General features: G+C 45.1%; 1 protein-coding gene across 1 annotated transcript in view; it reads left to right on the plus strand.

The window, feature by feature from the left end:
* arfgef3 (ARFGEF family member 3) overlaps positions 1-24199 on the plus strand; it is an 88286-nt gene that overhangs the window by 56344 nt on the left and 7743 nt on the right. Inside the window, exons 31-44 of the mRNA XM_084076174.1 lie at position 1; positions 1019-1163; positions 2030-2158; positions 3249-3425; positions 5001-5115; positions 6446-6548; positions 6898-7029; positions 7481-7593; positions 14252-14488; positions 15783-15954; positions 17267-17368; positions 18451-18656; positions 21359-21514; positions 23093-23369. The exon at position 1 is cut by the window's left edge and continues 103 nt beyond it. Of these exons, the coding sequence (XP_083932300.1) occupies position 1; positions 1019-1163; positions 2030-2158; positions 3249-3425; positions 5001-5115; positions 6446-6548; positions 6898-7029; positions 7481-7593; positions 14252-14488; positions 15783-15954; positions 17267-17368; positions 18451-18656; positions 21359-21514; positions 23093-23369 (2065 nt within the window). The remainder of the gene's footprint in view (positions 2-1018; positions 1164-2029; positions 2159-3248; positions 3426-5000; positions 5116-6445; positions 6549-6897; positions 7030-7480; positions 7594-14251; positions 14489-15782; positions 15955-17266; positions 17369-18450; positions 18657-21358; positions 21515-23092; positions 23370-24199) is intronic.

The raw sequence follows: 24199 nt of genomic DNA on the forward strand, positions 1-24199 counted from the left end.
GGTAGCGCTACCAGTGGTGTAAAGTTACTAAGTACATGTACTCAAATACTGTACTTAAGTAACATTTTGAGGTATTTTTACTTTACTGGAGTATTTCCAATTTTTAGTACTTTTACTTCTACTCCACTACAACTACTTGGAAGCTTTAAGTTACTAGTTACTTTGTAGATTTTGATTATTAAAAAACATACCTTAACCAGCTCTGTATACATTTCGTCCGTTTGAAAATAGCAGATCTACAAGCTCACAATGCGTCGCATCGCAACGCATTGTGAGCTTGTAGTATGTAAGTTTGCCCTGTGTTTACAGAACAAAACTATTAACACATTGAGTGCCATAAACGGTCCGGACCGTTTTTGACCCAATTCTATTTTTATACGTGGGGCCCACGTGGGGCGCTCTAACGAAACTTTGGGATCATCCAAGGAGTTTCTGAGAAGGAGAGGCCGGATGTGGATCCATGTCAAAAATCCTTCCGGTCGGCCTTTCCAATGTTATCTCCTTGACTAAAAGCTTAATAACTCCATTTCTTTTTAACGTGGTGGAAGCGAGCCGTTTTCGATCGGCGACCACGCTGCAATGGAGGATCGCGTTAGAAATATTATTGTTCCAGGCGTTAGTCGGGACCCTCCGCCGTCTCGCACGCACGCTTTGCTTACATGCACTTCCGCGTCGGGGCTTCTACAGCACGAAACATATCAACGTAAGTGGATGGAAGAAATGCAGGCACTGAACGTATAATATTTTAATAAACCTCTGGCACCCGATGTGTTATAAACAAAAATAATAATAAGTGCCCTCTCACTGTATGTGTTTTTGTTGGTAGACAGGGACGTTTTTGTCCGACCAAAGCAAACAGTGAAAAACACACCACCACACTACTATAGTGGCTATATATATATAGATATAGATATAAAAGTGACATACTAAGTATGCCTTTAACCACATACCATGTGACAGGAAGCTTCCTAGCCGTGTGTTCCATTGAAATCAGACGTTTTGCTTTTTTGATTGACAGCTCCTGGCTAAGATCTACAGGATGCCATGTAAGCCCGTGTTCCTGGGGGCGCGGCTCGCCAGTCTACCAATGAGATCGCAGGAAAGATCCGTGAGCAGCGACGATGGAATGGACTCGGTCCTCCAAGAGTTTGATGACGACACAGGTTAGACTTTAACCATCTCCTCTCCATCGTTGTGTGTTGCAGGTCTCAATCAGTGTGTAATAAGGCCGTCACGATACTAAATATGTACCAAAAATGACTCGAAATTGACATTCGATACAGTGTACTGAAAAGCCATATTGCGATTCTCACAGTCCTGCACACGTCCAAGGCAGTGTTGCCAAGTCTGCTTATTATAAGCTACTCTGGGCTTGTTTTTCTGTAAAGTCCCTTGAATATATTGGGGTTCTTGACATGAAAATGTTTGTGAACCACTGCTTTTGACTGACCTGCCCTAGTCGCTTATTTTGGACTTCTTTTCATAAGACCTGGTTTGCTTGTTTCTCTCACAAAATCTGGCAACGCTGGTCCAAGGGAAGCCACGCTCTGTTATTCTTCTGTACATTCTGCGCATTCCTGCTTCCGACAGCGAAAAAGGAAGCCTCATGAGTTGACAAAGAGCGAAACCGTGTGTTTCTCCCCAAACTCACACATACGGTAATTCGACCCGCGGTTCGCGCTCAAGAAATAACGAGCGCAGTCTCTCTCGTGGCATGCAAGCCTTTTCAGTGATGGAGAACGCTGGATTTAAACATTCAAACAGTGTTCTAGAACCTTACAAAGTGCCATGGCAGCAGATCGCATTTGAGCAAAAGTGTGTTGCCTGTGTAACTGTGTGTATTGTTGTGTATTGCAGGTCTCATTCAGTGTGTAACTGTGTGTATTGTTGTGTATTGCAGGTCTCATTCAGTGTGTAACTGTGTGTATTGTTGTGTATTGCAGGTCTCATTCAGTGTGTAACTGTGTGTATTGTTGTGTATTGCAGGTCTCATTCAGTGTGTAACTGTGTGTGTTGTTGTGTATTGCAGGTCTCATCCAGGTGTGGATCTTGCTGTTGGAACAGCTGACAGCGGCTGTGTCCAACTGTCCTCGTCAACACCAGCCCCCCACCCTGGAGCTGCTGTTCACCCTGCTGAGAGAGATCACTGAAGTACCAGGTACGCGGCACACATTCAATCCTCCTGTTCTCCTGTCACATACAGTACAGTACTGTTCTCCTGTCACATTTATGCACTTGACCATATATGGGCGTAGCGATTGGATCTGTGGCTCAATACAACCACAATCTCCATAGATTATGGTTTTGTTAAACATGCCTATATGTGGGCATATCGGGTTTGTTTATGGTTATGTCTGAGTCATAGTAAATGCCTATAAATGGCCGTATCAGGTTTTTTTATGGTTATGTCTGAGTCTTAGTGACATGCCTGTATATGGGCGTATCGGGGTTGTTTATGGTTATGTCTGAGTCAGAGTGACTAGTGTGTAAATATATATATATCATTTTTAGCGGCGCTAGCCGCTCTATACCTTTTAGGTATAGAGCGGATCCTGCTCTATACCTGACTTTGTCCGTGTTCACCGTCAACGTTGTGATTGGTCAGGTCCGTCAACAAAGTGATTGGTCAAGCTTCACGTGACACGTGGCTATAAACACATATCGATGACAAAATGTATCAAAGGCACCGCTACCTTCACACTGGGTGTGATTTTTTTTTTACTATATCAGTTCTTTGTGCTCACTCATTTCCCAGAACAGAGGAAAAGTATATACCCTGAACAAATACTATGTTCCTTTCAACCTGGTGTTCGTTCCTATTTCGGGCATGTCAAATGTCAAATAGGCAAAGACCCTCCAGAAAAATGCGATTATGCGATCACATATTACCGCATAATCAGCAAAATGGCGCATAAGTATGCGGGGGACGGGGGTGGTGTTTTTTCAAAAAGGCCGCATCGCATAATATGCTCATCGCATAACATGCGCTTCGCATATTTCCGCATATTCCCAACTTTTCACATATTTCGCATATTTCACAACTTTCCGCATATTTTGCAATTTCACCGCATAAAATTGCAAAAAAAACAGCATATTTCATCGCAGAATTAAGGATTCTAGCCCGCATAATCAAGAGTTTTAGCCCGCATAATCAAGAGTTTTAGCCCGCATAATCAAGGATCTTTGCCTGCGTTTTTTCTGGAAGGGTCTAGGCAATGAATAAATACGTAATCACACTGTCTCCTCAGGGCCAGGGTTCGCCATCTTCGCCGTGGTCCAGCTGCTACTTCCTGTGATGTCACTGTGGCTGCAGCGTAGCCACGGCGACCACGCCTACTGGGACGTGGCGGCGGCCAACTTCAAGCACGCCATCGGTCTGACCTGTGAGCTGGTGGTGGAGCACGTGACCACGTTCATCCAATCAGGTGAGCCGGTGGGTGGAGCGTGTGACCACGTTCATCCAATCAGGTGAGCCGGTGGTGGAGCATGTGACCACGTTCGTCCAATCGGGTACCTGTATGTCTCTCTGTCTGTCTGTCCGTCCGTCCGTCACAATGATTGATACACCTTTCTGCTGAGCCCAGAATACGAGGAGTTGCTGTAGTCGTAGGCGTGAGGAAAACGAAGCTATGAATGACCTTCTCCAGGTCCGCATATGATAGAAAGCATTATATGTTGTGTGTAAACACTCAGTCCAATAGACAGACAGGCCTCGAAAAAGGGGCGTGCCCTTCCGTTTAGATTTATACCCCTACCCAGGTAAGGGGGTGTGGCTGTGGAAAGGGGGGCGCGCCCGTAAAAAAAAAAAAAGGATAAGGCCACTTAGGCCAGTGTGGGCGTCAGAATCATAGATATAGAAACCTAGATACCTCATTGTCCTCTGCAGTTCATTGTCCTCTGCGGTTCATTGTCCTCTGCGGTTCATTGTCCTCTGCGGTTCATTGTCCTCTGCGGTTCATTGTCCGCTGCTGTTCATTGGCCTCTGCGGTTCATTGTCCTCTGCGGTTCATTGTCCTCTGCAGTTTATTGTCCTCTGCGGTTCATTGTCCTCTGCGGTTCATTGTCCTCTGCGGTTCATTGTCCTCTGCGGTTCATTGTCCTCTGCGGTTCATTGTCCTCTGCAGTTTATTGTCCTCTGCGGTTCATTGTCCGCTGCTGTTCATTGGCCTCTGCGGTTCATTGTCCACTGCGGTTCATTGTCCTCTGCGGTTCATTGTCCTCTGCGGTTCATTGTCCTCTGTGGTTCATTGGCCTCTGCAGTTCATTGTCCTCTGCGGTTCATTGTCCTCTGCGGTTCATTCATTGTCCTCTGCGGTTCATTGTCCTCTGCAGTTCATTCATTGTCCTCTGCGGTTCATTGTCCTCTGCGGTTCATTCATTGTCCTCTGCGGTTCATTGGCGTGCTATAATGGAAGCCATTGTTCTCGCGTTAACTCAGTATGTAAAAGAACAGAAACGAATAAACAAACAATATTTCTATATTATGTTGTCCCAGTGCCAGAGTTTTTTTTCACAGAAAACAAAAAGTGCTTAGGAAGCGAGATACAGCCTTTTTCATTTCTAAGTTAAACAAGGAGTGGATGGAGCTGCAAATCTTCAGATGATGATATCTTGGGTTCTGGACATGTTTTAAAAAAAAGAAAACTTTTTTTTTTACTATTTTTTCAAAAACACGTCAAACACGTCATTGGCACGTTGAGCCATAGCGGTAAAAACACGTTAACGGCATTCAATGAGTTAATACAAATAAATAAATAAATGTAACCCGTAAAAAAAAAAGAACATTGTCACTAGTATGCGTGTGTGTGTGTGTGTGTGTGTGTGTGTGTGTGTGTGTGTGCGCGTGTGCGTGTGCGTGTGTGTGTGCGTGTGCGTGTGCGCGTGTGTGTGTGCGTGTGCGTGTGCGTGTGCGCGTGCGCGTGCGCGTGCGCGTGCGCGTGTGCGTGTGCGTGTGCGTGTGTGTGCGTGTGCGTGTGTGTGTGCGTGTGTGCGTGTAACAGACATAGGTTATGAGTCTCTGATGAACGTCATGGTGAAGGAGGTGTTTAAACTGCTGGTGAGCTGCGTGTCTGAACCCACAGAGACCATCTCTAGGGTGGGATGCTCCTGTATCAGGTACACATTTGAACCATTTATTCATGTGTCTGTATCAGGTACACCAGGGGTCTTCAACGTTTTCAGGCCGCATTAAGACCCCTCAGGGCCGTGGAACACCACAAAATCAAAGGCCCCCCCAGTGACGTAATTTCACACAACCTGCGCGCGTGCGCAAAAATTAAATACACAATTCTCACAGGTAAGTTCCGCGGTTAATGCGGCCCTGCCTAGAGGGAGAGATGAAGCAGGGACCCCCCTCTATATCGTAGAAAATTGTGTTTCAGATCCATTTTTTTTTGTTTACGTGGTCTGCTCTTTTTCCCCTCTACACCTATAGCCTCTTTGCCAAAAATAGCAGATCTACAAGCTCACAACGCCTCGCAGCGCGAGGCGTTGTGAGCTTGTAGATCGGCTATTTTTGGCTAAAGTTCTCCTCAGAAAAGGGATGCTAGGGTTCAAGCGGTTAAGGTAAAATAAACAATCCTATCACACAAAGATTTGGCGGACCCCCTCTGAGGACCACTCTGAGGACCCCCTAGGGGTCCCGGACCCCCTGTTGAAGACCCCTGAGGTACGCATTTGAACCATTTATTTATGTCTGTATCAGGTACACATTTGAACCATTTTTCCTTTATGTGTGTCCACACAAGGACACAACATTATAGGTGCAGTGAGATTACAGTCACACAATCATGGCATAATGTCTTCACGATACAATAAGCATGTCACTCGGTATTAGGGGTGTGCCGATTTCACTAATTTCACCAAACGATACGATACGATACGATATTTGGCTCACAACTTCGATACGATATCGATACGATACGCACTTTTTTTATTATGAAAATATATGGGGGAGGAAAAAAGTAAATGCAAACAAATAATTCTGTTTTTGCATTATTCAGACATGCAAACTTGTAGCTTTTCAGCTACAATAGCCGTTTTCAATCCAAATAGGGCAATAGTGTGACACCTGACCCGAAAATAAAACAACATGTTGTCACCCTTTTCACCTCGGGGCTGTTTGCATGCCTGATTATAATGAAAAAAAAACATAAAAAAAAAAAATCAAAAAAATTCAAAATAATATTATTTTTTTCCAAAACGATACATATCGTCACGAAAACGTATCGCGATATATCGTGGGACGACATATCGGCACACCCCTACTCGGTATGAGTAACAGTATAAGTACTCTATAGGTATAAGTAACACTGCGTATTACATATGTGCATACATGCATATGTGCATAAGCTGGTTGTGAGTGTGTAGATTTTCGCCTATTTTCAGCACTCTGTCTGTCTGTCTGTCTGTCTGTCTGTCTGTCTGTCTGTCTGTCTGTCTGCAGGTACATCTTAGTGACGGTAGGGCCAGTGTTTACAGAGGAGATGTGGAGGTTGGCCTGCTGTGCTCTGCAAGACGCTTTCTCTGCAACTCTGGAACCTGTGAAGGTATACACACACACACACATGCACGCACGCACGTACGCGCACACACACACACACACACATGAACGCACGCATGCTTTTTTTTCTCCCAAAAATAGCAGATGTACAGTACATGCTCGCAGCGATGTGAGCTTGTAGATCTGCTACTATTGAATAGCCAACATATAAACGGATCAAGTTGTTCAAATACATCAGATTCATGATTGAACTTTGTTCATGTCCTTTATCATGATGATATGATCTCTCTGAAGTATATATAGTATTTTGGAAAACCTTTAACCACACAAATCTTATATTTTCTGGTGTCATAACCCCCCTCTCTCTCTCTCTCTCTCTCTCTCTCTCCCTATAGAACTTGTTGTCATGTTTTAGGAGCGGGTCAGACAGTTTTTCTGGGGATGCCTGTGAGGTGAAAGTTGCGGCTCCGTCCCCCTCACCGACCGCTGAGGCCGAGTACTGGAGGATCAAAGCTATGGCTCAACAGGTACTACCAATACTACTATATTATACTACTAATACTACTATATTATACTACTATTACTAATACTACTATATTATACTACTAATAATACTACTATATTATACTACTATTACTAATACTACTACTATTGTAGTAGTGACATGGTTACTACAGCACAGTGTTACCGTGGTTACTACAGCACAGTGTTACCGTGGTTACTACAGCACAGTGTTACCGTGGTTACTACAGCACAGTGTTACCGTGGTTACTACAGCACAGTGTCACCGTGGTTACTACAGCACAGTGTTACCGTGGTTACTACAGCACAGTGTTACCGTGGTTACTACAGCACAGTGTTACCGTGGTTACTACAGCACAGCGTTACCGTGGTTACTACAGCACAGTGTTACCGTGGTTACTACAGCACAGTGTTACCGTGGTTACTACAGCACAGTGTTTGTCACCATGGTTACAGGTGTTTATGCTGGACAGCCAGTGCTCTCCCAAGACGCCCAATAACAAGGAAGGCTTTGAGCATGCTCAGTCCTGTGTTCTCATCATAGAGCTGCCCTCGGAACAGCAGAAGAGGTACACACACACGCACGCACGCACGCACGCACGCACGCACGCACGCACGCACGCACGCACGCACGCACGCACGCACACACACATGCACACACGCATGCATGCATAATTTGACATGACATTTCATCATGAACACAGACTATTCAACAAAACAATCAGTGAATATGTAACGGGTGCGCAGTGGTTGAAAAAGTACTCACATGTTTTACTTAAGTAAAAGTATCAATATTGCTGTGTAGAAATAAATACTCTGTTACAAGTAAAAGTCTGGTAATCAAAATTTACTTGAGTAAAAGTACAAAAGCATTGGCATCAAAATATACTTAAAGAACCAAAAGTAAAAGTACTCATTGTGCAGAATGTCCCATATCACAAGTTCAAAATGTATAACAATCTTTTGAAAATAGCAGATCTACAAGCTCACGATGCCTCGCATCGCAACGCATTGTGAGCTTTTAGATCGGCTCTTATCAAATGGCCGAAATGTTTATAGGGCTGAAGTGGTTAATGTATGTTTTGTAATAATAATGTAAATCTGCAAAGTAACTTATATTATAGTGGAGTAAAAGTGCAATATTTGCCTCTGAGATGTAGTGGAGTAAAAGTTTGCGCGTTGCAGTTAGGCTTCGCTTTCGGTTTGCGCGTTGCCAAACCATGTGCGAGAAACAAGCACCGGTGTTGCAATGAACGTCTACACGCTCTTCTGTCTCCGATGTGCGGGCCAGGCTACTAGTTATCTACAAGTGAGCTTGTAGGGAAGCGCGCAGCCAACCAGAAGGTTTGAAATAGAAGTGGACTCGTTGCACGATGGTCCACACCGGTGTTGATTTCGTCGTCTAAAACTATGATGAAAAATGCTGGTCGACTGACTACCTATTTTCACCGACGAAAACTAAATAAATCCTAAGCTATGATGACTAAAACTAAGACTAAGTATACTGACAATTTGGTCAACAAATAAAAACTAGACTAAAATGTTAGTGAGGGATCTAGTGGAGAAGAGATCCAGTAGATCTATAAGACAAGTCATTTTATGTTTGGTTGCCCTCGGGTGTTGCGCTCTGAAAATAGCAGATCTACAAGCTCACAACGCGATGCGACGCGTTGTGAGCTTGTAGATCGTCTATTTTCAGCATGCAACCAAGTGTAAAATCAGCCATTACGACGCCATCAAGGCACCGCCAAAATACATTTTAGTCGACTAAAATCAACTGTAGATTTAGTGGACTGTAATATTAGGATATTTAGTCGACTAAAACTAGACTAAACAGTAAAACATTTCAGATGACTAAAATGTGACTAAAACTAAATGGAATTTGATTCAAAAGACTATGACTAAAACTAAATCAAAATGTTTCAAATGGGGTCATGTGACCTGGTGCACATCATGTGACCTGGTGCACATCAAAGGGCAGTGGTGGCCTGAAAGGTTAGAGAAGCGCACTTGTTGCTGCAAGGTTTCCGGTTTGATTCCCCAACAAATCTGGGTGGTGAATGGTCACCACTCACTCCCCCCCCCCCCCACACACACAGTGTGTGTGTGTGTGTGTGTGTGTGTGTGTGTGTGTGTGTGCGTGTGCGTGCGTGACCTAGTTGTGTAAATGGATGGCCATAGAGCACCGAAGTCTGACGTAATTTACACATCCTTTGTTTGTCTACCTGGTTTGCGGTTTTCCACCCCCATTCTGAATCCCCATAGACGTATTTAATATCGCGTCAAATAAGAACTGTGTTCCAAAAATAAACAAATGATCCTGGCGGTTTTACTCTTATGGATATGAAGCATCAACTGACAGTGAGAAAACGCTAATGTTACTTCCCCCGAATTAGTTACATTTTCGCCAGAAACAGACTGTATAAAATATAAGTGACTGACTATCATAAACGATACAGAACCTACTCCCTGACAATATTGAAATTACTTTACGAACCAGGGGATGAACGGGTGACGTCAGGACTTCTAGTACTCTATAGTTGTAGTTGTGTAAATGGATGGCCATAGTTGTAGTTGTGTAAATGGATGGCCGTAGTTGTAGTTGTGTAAATGGATGGCCGTAGTTGTAGTTGTGTAAATGGATGGCCATAGTTGTAGTTGTGTAAATGGATGGCCATAGTTGTAGTTGTGTAAACGGATGGCCATAGTTGTAGTTCTGTAAATGGATGGCCATAGTTGCAGATGTGAGATAATTCTTTCTCTGTGTTTTCTCTGCACCTCTCTGCTGCTGCCCTGACAGGAAGATTGGGTAAGTATTCTTACCCTGTGGTTCTGCAGGAGTCTATCTGTCTGTCTGTCTGTCTGTCTGTCTGTCTGTCTGTCTGTCTGTCTGTCTGCCACAGCAGTAACTCCACCATTTTTAAAAATGTTTTATACTATTTAAAATGTTTCACTTTAATTTCCTAATGAGAAGCCAATATAATTGACAAAACACTATGATGTAATGATAATATACAGTATAACATTAAAGGGACACGATGTAACTTATTTTTTTCGACACCTACGTGTCACCGCCGATGTTACTGATATGCCCAAATATGGAGATCTGTGTGTGTGTGTGTGTGTGTGTGTGTGTGTTTGTGTGTGTGTGTGTGTGTGTGTGTGTGTGTGTGTGTGTGTGTGTGTGTGTGTGTGTGTGTGTGTGTGTGTGTGTGTGTGTGTGTGTGTGTGTGTGTGTGTGTGTGTGTGTGTGTGTGTGTGTGTGTGTGTCAGTCCTCCTCCCTTTTGTGGCCATATATGGAGATCTCTGTATTTGTCGGTCCTTATCCCTTTTATTCCCATATATGGAGATCCCTGATGTCATCGCTATATGTGCCCATTTGCCCATATATGGGTATGCTAATATGACTATTCATAGGGGTGGGCAATATGGCAAAAATATCATATCACACTTTTTTGAGGCAGAATCACGGAGGATTTAGGATTAATGTTTTATTATGATTATTAACAAAAATATTTGATTATTCATTACATTATCGGAAAATTAAATCAATACACAAAGATTTCTATCCACAAATAAAGAACAATGCACCCGCATTTGAAGATGAAGTTTCAGAAACAATCATTTCAGTGTCAGGTTGCGTATGTTTCCCACCCTCCTAGGATCCCGTCCTTTGAGTTTACATGTGATCTCTTATGTTTCCCACCCTCCTAGGATCCCGTCCTTTGAGTTTACATGTGATCTTTTATGGTGGAAAGACGAGTCTCTCTTCTTTCCACTGCAAAAAACAACATTGTAACCGCGACCGTCCGTTCTGTAGTTATCGGCAGTTGAATACTAGCTTGTTTTCACCAAAAACGCAATATGGGAAAAGAAATCCGAGATAGATGTGTGTTTATGAATGTGATAACATTGTAGCGGACCGCCGGGTGAAAATGTTTTAGATGACGTCATTTCCGGGTGGATCCTTCTCTCTAAGTTAAGGCATCATTCATGCGTTGGCGAAGAGCGCCCTCTAGGGTTGTCACTAAAAAAAAGTGATCAGACGCGTGGTTAAGTGGTCAGATGAGATGGTGTTAAGTGGTCAGATGGGTGGCCCTGATCCAGAAAATCTTCAGATCGGTAGCTTTTATTTATTCGTTTGTTTCATTTTTTTCTTTGTTTGTTTGTTTTGTCCTAAATGGCTGCCAGTTCCCACCTGATGTTGTGTGGGAGTCCTGACCACTCCAGACCGTTCTGAAGAACTGCTAGCTTGCATAACGTCTCCAGACTAGGACTTAAGTGTAAGATCTGTAAGACCAGTTGTTTTTCAAAGAGGATGATACGATCTCCCACCATGCAATAGTACTCACCCAACCAATATGGGCCTTCCCCCTTGGGCTCAACCTTCTTCCAGGAGAAGGTCTTGGAACTACATTTCCACAGATCATTTAAACACCGTCTCAGACCAGAGTTGTATCCACCATATATGTACAGTTCTCCATTGTAGGCAAAGGCTGCATGACCCTGACGTTGTTCTGGAAGAAGCTGTGCAGAAGTTGTGTTCAGCCAACAGTTGGTCTCTGTGTCAAACACTCTGACGTTGTTGTCCTGGTGCCCATATCCCCCAAATACAAACATCTTTGTCCCGATGATGGTGGCAGAGTGACGGGATGAAACAGGTGCTGGAGTACCTCTGGTGTTAATTAAAGACCAGATCATTGTGGTGGTGTCGAACTTGTAGATGTCATTAGTGCGTCCAGTCAGCTGGTTCCATCCTCCATGGATAAACATGACCTTCTCCAAGACACAGGCTGAGTGGCTGGACCTCGCCTCTGGAACAGTTCCAGAAACGTTGGGCTTGAACCATCTGTGGGGGTCGACATCAAATGCATTATGGATGTTAACCGTGTCCCCTGTGACGGTAAATTCTTTCAATTTACAATTCACTATCCCACCCCAGATGTAGATGATATCTTCTATCAGTACAGCTGTGTGTCCGCAGCGCATGGAGGGAACATCAAGGGAACATTCTCCTCTTCCAGTTGTCTCTGGGGGCAACGTCCTCCAGCACAAAGTCACTGTGTTGAAGACATGCACATCAATCTGATCCATGTTGTTGTAGGCCTTCCCGTTATAGAATAACCCTCCAAAGGAATACACCTTGTCCTCCACTGGCCCAGCAGCACAACCAAAGAAGTGATGTGTCTGTGGTCGTCTTTTCAGGGGCACTGACCAGCTCAGCATCTCTATCTCTCTTTGTCTGTCACTGACTCTGTCTCTGGCAGTCCGGTTCTCCCTCAATCCCTGTTGCTTAACCTCTCAATATATCTCTCGTTCTCTCTAGATGTCTGCAACAGCTTATATAGGCTGACAAAGCTCTGGTCTGAACACAAACTGATGTCATGCACGTGTAACAACACTGATTTGCGCAGGTGTTTTTATCTGCACACATTTCTCTCTGAAATGTCGCTGGATCCACTGAATTGTGATATATATTTTCCCCCCTAAATTTAGAGTAGCCAATTATTTTCTACCCCCTTTGTAGTCATTATTCCAATTAATTCCTCCCCACACATATTTCTGTGGTGTCACTGCTGTTCTGTGCTGTATCCTACTGACATAGGGCCTTCGTCCTACTTCTCCCGCCCAACACTCCCCCCCCGCTGACAGGTGCCGCCCCCTAGCCCGTAGGAACACGAGCCGATTGTGTTCGCATATACGCCCGACAAAGCCGTATGCACCACGTGGATTCAAACCCACAACCTCCGTGGTGGTGAGCAGGGACCTTACCACTGAGCAGGGACCTTAACCACTGAGCAGGGACCTTACCACTGAGCAGGGACCTTAACCACTGAGCAGGGACCTTAACCACTGAGCAGGGACCTTAACCACTGAGCAGGGACCTTAACCACTGAGCAGGGACCTTACCACTGAGCAGGGACCTTAACCACTGAGCAGGGACCTTAACCACTGAGCAGGGACCTTAACCACTGAGCAGGGACCTTAACCACTGAGCAGGGACCTTACCACCAGGGTTGCCAGATCTGCTTATTATAATTTCCCCGCAATATTTTATTTGAAAATAGCCGATCTACAACCTCACAACGCGTCGCATCGCGACGCGTTGTGAGCTTGTAGATCTGTTATTTTCAAATTGCTGATGTACATATTAAAGTGCTCATTTGGCCTAGCCTGGTTCCAGACGAATCTGCCTTTGCAAAATTGCATGCACTTTAGCCCTCGGCAGATTAGGTCTGGCCCCCTTCCATAGAGATTTAAATTCTCTCCCTCCGCAGTTGTGCGGAACCAACCAGGGCCCAGTATCCAAATGTGGGCGGGCTTATCACCTTATTTGGAGCAATGACGTACAAGGAAGCACTGCTCTGATTGGTTCGTTCAAGGAAGCACTGCTCTGATTGGTTTAGGTCTAACCAATAGAGTCCGTTTGGATGTTTTTGTAACCGCCCCTTGGAAGAAAATCTACCGTTGATAGGGACCAGACCCATAGTCGCTTCTTTTGGGCTGGTTTTCTTAGACCGGGTTGCTTGTTTCTCTCACAGAATCTGGCAACACTGCTTACCACTGCGCCACCCGAGCGCTCAGTCAGAAGAGTTGGATTTGAGATGACGTAATATTACGTCCTTGGCAGTCAATGTGCTACGCGGCCTGAACGTCAAGAAGTCACCTACGTGTCACCGCCGATGTGACTGATATGCCCATATATCTCTGCCCATATAACTCTGTATTTGTCAGTCCTTGTCCCTTTTATTCCCATATATGGAGATCCCTGATGTCATCTGTATATGTGCCCATTCGCCCATATATGGGCATGCTTATATGACTATTCATAGGGTTGGGCAATATGTATTATCGGAAAATTAAATGAATACACAAAGATGTCTATCCACAAAAGAACAATGCACATGCATTTGAAGATGAAGCTTCAGAAACAACCATTTCAGCGTCTGTTTCCCACCCTCCTAGGATCCCGTCCTTTGAGTTTACACGTGATCTCTTATGTTTCCCACCCTCCTAGGATCCCGTCCTTTGAGTTTACATGTGATCTCTTATGTTTCCCACCCTCCTAAGATCCCGTCCTTTGAGTTTACACGTGATCTCTTATGTTTCCCACCCTCCTAGGATCTCGTCCTTTGAGTTTACATGTGATCTCCTATGTTTCCCACCCTCCTAAGATCCCGTTCTTTGAGTTTTCACGTGATCTCTTATGTTTCCCACCCCCCTAGGATCCCGTTCAGGACCATCGTGGTGAGCCTGCTGTCCCACCAGGTGTTGCTCCAGAACCTGTACGACATTCTGCTGGAGGAGTTCGTCAAGCAGCCGGAGGGTCACGACAGGGTGACCCCCGTGACCCCTGTGGCGTCGGAGCACGGCGGCGGCGGCAGGCCGGCGGCGGGCTTCCTGCGCTACATCTCCATGACCAACCTGGCCATCATCCTGGACCTGCTGCTGGACTCCTACAGGTGGGCATGTAGCAGTCTGATTGGTCGGTTGGTTGATTGGTTGATGGATCGATGATCGATTTGTTTTTACTTAACCCATTAACTCAGGGGTCTTCAACAGGGGGTCCTGGACCCCTAGGGGGTCCTCAGAGCTACTGCAGGGGGTCCGCCAAATCTTTGTGTGATATGATTTTTTGTTTTCCATTAACCACTTGAACCCTAACATCCCTTTTCTGAGGAGAACTTTAGCCAAACATAGCAGATCTACAAGCTCACAAAAATAGCAGATCTACAAGCTCACAAAAATAGCAGATCTACAAGCTCACAACCGTTGTGAGCTTGTAGATCTGCTATTTTTGGCAAAGAGGTATAGGTGTAGAGGGAAAAAGAGCTGACCAAGTAAACAAAAAAGGTTTAATCTGAAACACAATTTTATACAATATAGACAAAGCAAAGCAAAGCAAAGTTTGTTGTTTACCCAGGGTGTCGGACTAAGCACGAAGCTTGTTTCCAGCCGGACCCTGCATGGAAGCCTTGCTCAAGGGCTATTCAGCGGTGATTCATGATTGATGTGATGAATTGGGGAATCGAACTAGGGACCTTCCGGTATCAAGGCCGCCCCTCTAACCACTAGGCCACCGCTGCACATAACTGGTGCGCAGGTGCGCATGCGCACCCAAAATAAATAATACGCGGCACATCAGACGCCGCGAGGCGCTTTTGCGTACCAACAGCTGGGACAGGAATTTCCAAGCTTTTATTTTTTAGCAAAACTAAAAAATAAAAGCCTGGAGATCGAGGCTAGGAATTTACTTCCTGAAGCCACACTCGCATGCTGCACGTGATTGTGTGAGTGTTGCCTTGCATCCTGACACACAAACACGCTGCGACTCGCAGCTCGCTGCACGCAGCGGCTGTTGGAGGCACTCGTCACCGATGATGAACGCACCGTAATGGTGCAAAATAACGTAACACTAATAACGTAACCAAGGCAGGAAGTGACTTGAATTTGTTGACCTGTTATCCTATACAGTAGTTTGTATCGTTTTAAATGTACAGATCATTTATTTTTAGATATTATGCTGTTTAGACTGATGATAGGTTATTATTGGTTTACCTATGATCCTAGAATAGATCACTATCTGGATGCATTTGATGTATTATTAGGGCTCACAACGCCTCGCAGCACGAGGCGTTGTGAGCTTGTAGATCTGCTATTTTTGTGAGCTTGTAGATCTGCTATGTTTGGCTAAATGTCTAAATTATAAATCGTAAGCTGGTTTTATTGAGCTGGTTTTGTCGCTGTCACACACAGGACAGCGCGTGACTTTGACACTCGTCCAGGACTGAAGTATCTGCTGATGAAGGTGTCAGGTGTGTGCGGTGCAGCCAACCTCTACAGACAGTCTGCCATGAGCTTTAACCTGTACTTCCAAACCCTGCTGTCTGCCACGCTGAGCCAGGCTGACGGCATCACCCCACAGCAGGTACTACCTTAACCCAACCTTAACCCAACCCTAACCCAACCCAACGTTAGGGCGCTCGTCCCTGTTCACATCAAGCTCATAGTGCGGCCCCGAGTGCCGCGCTATGAGCTTGTAGATCTGCTATTTATGAAAAATCGTGAAAATGTGTGCAAATCTTTGAAAATATATTTTTTTAAAGCGAACATGTGTAACTCAAATCTTTGCTTCTGTCCCTGGAAAAAATATTTTGAGATAGGGGTCCGCGGCCACATACATATACATTTTGGGGTCCTTGACATGAAAAAGTTTGAGAACCACTGACATAGCAACATACGTTTTTTTTCAAAAAACTGTTAGGATTTAGGAGACATTTGTAGAATTGGCTTCAGGTATTAATGGACTAAATCAGCAGTAGATTGTGTTGACTGAAGTCGTATGATATTTAGCCAACTAGACCTAGACTAAAACTGAAACATTTCAGATGATTGCATTTTATTCAAAAGACTAATGACTAAAACTAAATGAACATTGAACTGAATCAATACATTAGAGGTTTGTACAGGCCAGGGCTACACAACTTAAAGGGATAGTTCACCCCCAAAATAACTTTTTTTATTTTATGGATTAGTCACCCCATGGAGACTTGAATTCATGGATATTTCTTTTTGTTTTTGTCTCATTCCTAAGCCAATGGGGCGGCAGTGGCTCAGGGGTAGAGTGGCCGGGTAGTGTGAGCTGGAAAACCGCAAGGTTCCCAGTTCGATCCCGGGCTGGGGCACTCCCCTAGAGTTAGTGTCGAAGTGTCCTTGAGCAAGACGCTGAACCCCTAATTGCTCCCGATGAGCAGGTTGGTGCCTTGCATGGTTTCCTCCGCCATCGGTGTATGAATGTGTGTGTGAATGGGTTAATGGCACAATCAATGTAAAGCGCTTCGGATAGAAGCGCTATATAAATGCACCATTTACCATTTACCATTTACCAATAATTTGATGACCGGCAGCGGTTCCGGTAGGAGACACTAAAGAGTCTCCTTTGTGTCTCCTACCGGAACCGCTGCCTACCGGACCGCTGGTCATCATATTATTGGCTTAGGAATGAGACAAAAACAAAAGAAATATCCATGAATTCAAGTCTCCATGGGGTGACTAATCGATTTTGTTTGGGTGAACTATCCCTTTAACGTAGCTAAGGCTCAGAATAGATCTGTTATCAAATTAATCACAGGATGTGAGGCTGACATAAGGAAACGTTCTAATGAATCATTTTGGATAGAATTATGATTATTATCGTGTATTTGCTTCACAAGTCTTGTGTATTTTTTTTGACCAATCAGGTGAAGAAGATTCTTTATGAGGAAGAGGGTGGTAGTTCTGACTCCTCCCACCCGGCGTCTGCCTCCTCTGAGGATGAAGATATCTTTGAGGAGACGGCACAGGTAAGCAGTGGTGTAAAGTAACTAAGTACATTTACTCAAGTACACTTTTGAGGTATTTTTGACTTTACTGGAGTATTTCCAATTTTCGCTACTTTTACTTCTACTCCACTACATCTCAGAGGAAAATATTATACTTTTACTCCACTACAATTATTTGACAACTTTGGTTACTAGTTACTTTGTAGATTTTGATTATTATTACAAACCACTTCAGCCATATACATTTCGGCCATTTGAAAATAGCAGATCTACAAGCTCAATCGTGAGCTTGTAGATCTGCTATTTTCAAACATTTTATACATTTGAATACTTGAAATGGGACATTCTGCATAATGAGTACTTTCTGTTTTTGGTACTTTAAGTACATTTTGACACCAATACTTTTGTACTTTTACTCCAGTAAATTTTTAATTTAAATTTCGACTTTTACTTTTAACAGAGTATTTCTATATTGCAGTATTGATACTTTTACTTAAGTAAAAAAATATGAGTACTTTTTCCACCACTGCAGGTAAGCCAGATAGTCAGGTGACTTAGCAAAATTGCAGGCCCGGGTTAGGCAACCTGGCCGGGCGGAGACCGGTGCTCCGAGGAGCACACTTTTCTAGTTTCGCTCTGTATGGAGAGTTTTCTGGTTTTCTGCTCCTATAGGCTGAAGTCCATCCACCAGACAAATACATCATAAATCAGCCTTACATATCAGGCCATAACAAAGCAGTGTTTTTTTTTTAAACCTGCCTCTGCACCCAACATTATGGTTACGGTACTAGAACAGGGCAGGTCTTTGCCAGGCTGGGTGGGCCTACCCAAGGCTTTGTCAGTCCCGGCCGCAAATCCTTTAAGCCAATCACAGGCAAACGGTATGGAATATCAAAACCCAGTTTGACGGTCATTGTCACATGACTCACTAGACCATTTTGTTCTTAATTTGGTGCAAAAACAGTGACATTTGTTGCATTTGTGGCTATGGGTGGAAGTGAAGTATATATAGTATTTTGGAAAACTTTTAACAACATAAATCTTATATTTTCTGATCTCTCTCTCTCTCTTTCTCTCTCTCTCTCTGTATGTCTCTCTGTCAGGTGAGTCCTCCCCGTAGAGGGGGGGCGGTAGAGAGCAGGCAGTCATGGTGGACCCCGTCCTCCTCGTCCTCGCTGGCTCCTGTGGGCGGGGCGGACTGGTCCTGGCTGCTCAGACGTCTCCACAAGGTGCTGATGGACCTGTGCAGCAGCTACATCCAGATGCACCTGGACCTGGAGAGCTGTCTGCAGGACACGCCCCCTCCCAGGTGAGAATAGTTTTTAGACCAGTGGTTTTCAACCGGCGGTCCGGGGACCACCGGTGGTCCTTGAGGGAGTTACCAGGGGGTCCCACAGCAAAATGAGTTAACGTAGCGTCACAATCATTTTTAACCACTTAGCTTTGGCTTTTCAAAAATAGCAGATCTACAAGCTCATAGCGCGGCACCGAGTGCCGCGCCATGAGCTTGTAGATCTGCTATTTTTGAAAAATCTCGAAAATGTGTGCATATCTTTGAATATATTTATTTTAACACATTGAACGCCAGAGGTTAATCTCATAATGTACTCACCAGTGCCAAGCTCTTTTTGTTGTTTTTTTGTTTTTTTCATGTCGCCATAGCCCCCGCTAAATCCGTTTAAAATCCGCGTTCATTTGGTTCGACACAAACACGGGATCCGTGAAAAACAAACAGTGAAACCCGCGATGCGATCCGAGCCTCCATTTTGAAGTTACAGGCGAGAACGTTAGACAGGACGATGCGGTGAGGAAAACCACAAAGGAGATAAATCGATTCAAAGCTGATTCCTAGACAGGAAACGGATGCGAGCGAGAAAACCGGAACCAGTTTTATTTCGTTTCCGGTCGGCCCCCCGGAACCGGAAGGGCCGGAAAAAAATCCGGAATCTGCACTTGTTCGATTTAACATGGGATTTGCGAGTCGCGTAGATCTACGCGACTGGTACGCTGCGGCTTTAAATCGGTTCGCGTAGATCTACGCGATTGGCAGTCAATGTGTTAAGAGAACCTTTTTAACTCAAAATCTTTGCTTCTGGGGGTCCCTGGCACAAAACATTTTCAGATGGGGGTCCACGGCCAAATGTTTATCAATCTAGGGGTCCTTGGCATAAAAAAGGTTGAAAACCACTGGTTTAGACCAAGACCAAAATAGCAACTTTCACCATATCCGTTTTTTTACCTCCCGTATCTGCGCGAAGTGGGCTGACACCTATTTAGGAGACCGGAAGCAGGTTGGAGGCTATTAACACATTGGGTGCCAGCATTTTTTCATAACAACTTACGTTGGGTGCCAGCATTCTCCCCATTGACTGCGCTTGGCTGTTTAAAGCTCTGGACTCCACGACGAGCAAATCCACGTAAAAAAAAAAGCATCCATTCATGTAGCGCGAGGACCCTGGCTACAGCCTGCAACAATAACATTTCACTCGCGAGTTACAATGGGGGGGGATCGCACGAGTTACAATGGGGGGGATCGCGCGAGTTACAATGGGGGGGGGATCGCGCATCGCGCATGACCGGTTTTCCCCACCGGAAACAGATTCGGAGATATAGGCGTTTTAAAGAAGGAAATAGACAGGAAGCGGATGGGAGCCATGTTTTTGTTTCCGGTGATCCATTTGGCCAATCCTTCTCAGAATCACAATGGGTACTCCCAGAGTGGATATAAACCCGTGTGGATATAAACGAAAAAAAACTGAAACACAAAACTCACGTATTTATACATTTTTGAGGAAAGTTGGCACTCCACGGGTGTATTTGCAAAACGGTACCGGTACGGTTTTGGCACCCCATGTGTTAATCTTACAATAAATCTCTGTATGTCTATAATCCACGTATCTGGAGAACCGTTTGACCTACCGACTTCATGTCCATTTAATCCGACACACGTGTCGCAGACGACCCGAGGTTGAGTTGGTCGGATAGGAGGTTGTCCAGAACCGCCAGAAAAAGGCTCTGGATGTGGCTCAAATGAGCCAATTGATTGCCATGGCAACCCCATCAATCAAGGACTTTCCACAACTGCCGACCCACCCCCCCATATGCCCATATGTGGGCATATTAAAACGGATGCTATGACAATGAGTATAACAGGTATTGCATAACAGGGCGGGGCATGGATTCCCTATTTTCATTGTTCCCAAGTAGGCCGGTGCCCGACGGGCACAGGTCTAGTTCCAATGGGAGAGTGAACGTGAACACGACTTGCCTAACCCGGGCCTGATCCCCCCGGACACTTTAAAAGACGTATCCAAAGGGGCAGGGTGGCGCAGTCGGTAGCGCTGTCGCCTCACAGCTATAAGGTCCTAGGTTCGATTCCCGCCGGGGACGCTGTGGGCGTGTCTTCTCCTCCGCGTCATCAGCGCCCATACCCTGGGTGGGGTTGGTGAAAGGGCCCACTCTTGTGTGGAGTTTGCATGTTCTCCCCGTGTCTCCTAGGGTATTTAATACCCTCACAAAAACATGTAGTAATCCTGGTCTCTATACCGCCTCCCCCATGACAGCCGGGGCGCCTGACGGAGGGGAAAGGAACTGGTTGGAATAACGTGTTCCTTCCACGCGCTACGTCCTACCGGGGCAACTCTGCCCTGTCAGGTGAAGGTCAGTTGGCTCTCACGCATTGAAGGAGGTTTTCGCCAAAAAGCAACAGAAAGCAGAGAAAAAGCAATTTTTCCAAACCCATTAACATAGAAGTGAATGTGGCTGTATCTTTTTTTTGCGATCATGTGATTTGCTGCTTCATTTCAGAGTCAAATGGTGACTCATAGGTTAGCGAACAGCGCCATCTAGCATAAAACCACTGAAAACACAAAGTCTCGTCATTCTCGGCATCGGCAGTCTGAGCCTTAGCTCAGACTGCCGATGCCGATGACGAGAAACCTTGTCATTGGCAGTCAAAGAGTTAAAGTGGTTATGTATAATAAGTGTTGACCCCTCCTCCTCCCCCCCCAGAGGAGACCACCTGTTCTTCCTGCCTCTGTTCCAGTCAGACACGTCCAGTCCGTCCTCAGCCAGGGTCACCCCGTCAGAGGAGGGCTCCAGAGGTCAGGGGTCGGAGGTCGGCACATCGCCAGGGGGCGACGCCCCCACTCCCGGCTCCGGGATCAGGTTGGTAAAACACACACACGCACACACACACACGCACACACACACACACACACACACACACACACACACACACACACACACACACACACACACACACACACACACACACACACACAGTGATGTGGGGTAAATGCTCTGGTTCCCAAAATGTTTTTAGCTGGAGACCTAAAAGAGAAGTTTCGATGTCTCCCCGAGTCTCCCCGGCCGCCGATCTACAAGCTTGTCACGATGCAACACCGTTGTGAGCTTGTAGATCTGCTAGCCTACTTCTTAAAATATATATATATATTTTTTTTTTACTTCTTCGTCTTTTTTTCAAATTCATGGGATTTCTTTGTTTGTTTTTATATTTATTTCAGAAATTCTTCATTCATATAGTTTGGCTGCGCAAATCACCAGGTATGACCTGGTTTTATTGTATTTTAACACATCGGGTGGCAAACACGGTTAAAACCGTGTTTTCACAGAGTAGCGCTCTGGTGCCAAACACGGTAAAAAACGTGTTATTCAATCTTTTTTGTTTTTTTCGTTTTTTTCCACACGGGAGGGGCTAGCGCAGCTCTGGAATCACCCACGGTGATTCTGAGAAGGAAGGGACAGATGGATCACCGTGCCAAAAAAACGTGCCAAACATCTCCTTGATAAAAACCTCTGTAGCTCCAAAAAAACGTTTTTCCGGTGGGGAAAACAACTCATTTTTGATGCGCGATCGCTCCCCCATTGTGACTCGCGTGAGAGATGTTATCGTTCCAGGCGTTAGCCAGGACCATCGCGCGCGGTGCACGCATGCATTGTTTACATGGATTTGCTCGTCGTGGAGTCTAGAGCTTTAAACAGCGCAGCGCACCGGTGAGATTTCCGACACTGAGCGTAATCTGTTTTTAATACAACTAGACCATACCCGGTCGACACATCCGTGGGGGGATATGCGCACATGATCTGGCAACCCGGGAGGCGACATTGTTTGACACATAAGCGCTAATAAGAAGCTGAGATTTGATGAAATTGAAAAACGGGCTTCACAGTTAAGTTCAGATGGTAATGGTCAATGGCTGTGTGCAAAATCAGAGCAATTGGTCCAGCCACTGAGGAGAACCGGGTAGCTTCACCTACCACTACAGACACCTACCACTACAGACAGACAGACAGACAGACAGACAGAGGTTACTAGAATCAGAATCAGAATCAGGTTTATTGTCACATCACAGGTTTACAAGGTAAAAAAAGGGTGAAATTCGTTTTTGTACAACACTCCCATCGCAACGTTAAATTCCGTAGAAAGAAGAGTGGGGAGAGAGAAAAAGAAGAGGGGTAGGGGGTTAAGTGGGAAGGAGATCAACAGAGAACAATAGAAGGCCAAAAACAAGTTATCTACATATTTACAAAGTACCTGAGATAAGAGACAAACTAAGGTGCCTGAGCATAGCAGCAATGTATGTATACTGTGCATGATATACTTATAGACGCTAAGGTGCTTAGAGAGAAAAAGAGCGCAAAAAAAAAAAAAAAAAAATTATAGTAGGATTCTCTCTCTTTCTCTCTCTCTCCCTCTATGTCTCTCTCTCTCCCTGTCTCCAGTGCACCAGGCAGTGATCACCGTGGAGGTCCAGGTCCAGGTCCAGGTCCAGGCCCGTCGGGCAGGAGGAGGGACTGGTGGGAGAGTGCGGGGAACAAGCTGTACAGCATGGCCACCGACCGCACGCTGAGCCGGCTGATGAGCGACTACAGACGCCGTAAACAGCCTCAGCAGCAGAAACACATCAACCTGTTCATGAAGGAGCAGGGCTGCCACCAGGCCGCCGCCTCCTCCTCCTCCTCCTCGGACCCCCAGCACAGACCCCTGCAGAGACCACAGGTAGCGATTAAGCAAGGGATAATGCATGGGGAGGTAGTCATTATTGAAATTTAAAGCCCGACAGGGCGATTAACCACCGAGGCGAAGCCGAGGTGGATAATCGCCCGGAAGGGCTTTAAATTTCTATAATGACTACCTCCCCATGCATTATCCCGCTTATTACACGGCTACTTAATACATACATAAATACATTTACCCAAAAGTAACAACAAAACGAAGTATTTCCTTGCTTACGGCAATGAAAGTATTCCATAAGTATTGGGCTGGGCTGACAAGTTCGCCTCGCAAAAACAAATGACGAAATGGAAAAAAACTCGCCCCAAAACACACTCGCCCCCCATTCTATTTACTGCCGATTTGCCTGTAATACCGCCGGATTTGCCCCGGGGCGACAATGTTTTGGGGCGAGCGTTTTGGTATTCCCCCGTTGTTGTGCCACGATAAACAAGGAAGTGCAGTGGATCAAATAGAATGACTTTTCGGTTATTGCATCGTCTATTTCTCACTTCAAATGTTTTCAAAAACATTCTTGAGAGCAACGTTTAGTTGTACATGACATTGGTTGTTTGTTTACATGGCTGTCATGTTGGATAAAGCATAAAATCAAGCAACGCAGGTTGATATGAGCAGGTGTTCTGAGTCTCTGATTACACAGTTTCCTCGTCGGTCTCACCGGTCATTATCATCGGTCATTATCCAGAAATAATGACCGATGACTGACCAATCAGAATCGAGCATTCAACCAAGCCGTGTAATAAGTACATATACTACACTACTGTACCCCAGTACCCAAATGATTTACTTAAGTAAGTGTACCAATACTGCACTAT

This window comes from Gymnoscopelus microlampas (genome assembly GCF_963454915.1).
Source record: "Gymnoscopelus microlampas genome assembly, chromosome: 13".
Classification (NCBI taxonomy): domain Eukaryota; kingdom Metazoa; phylum Chordata; class Actinopteri; order Myctophiformes; family Myctophidae; genus Gymnoscopelus; species Gymnoscopelus microlampas.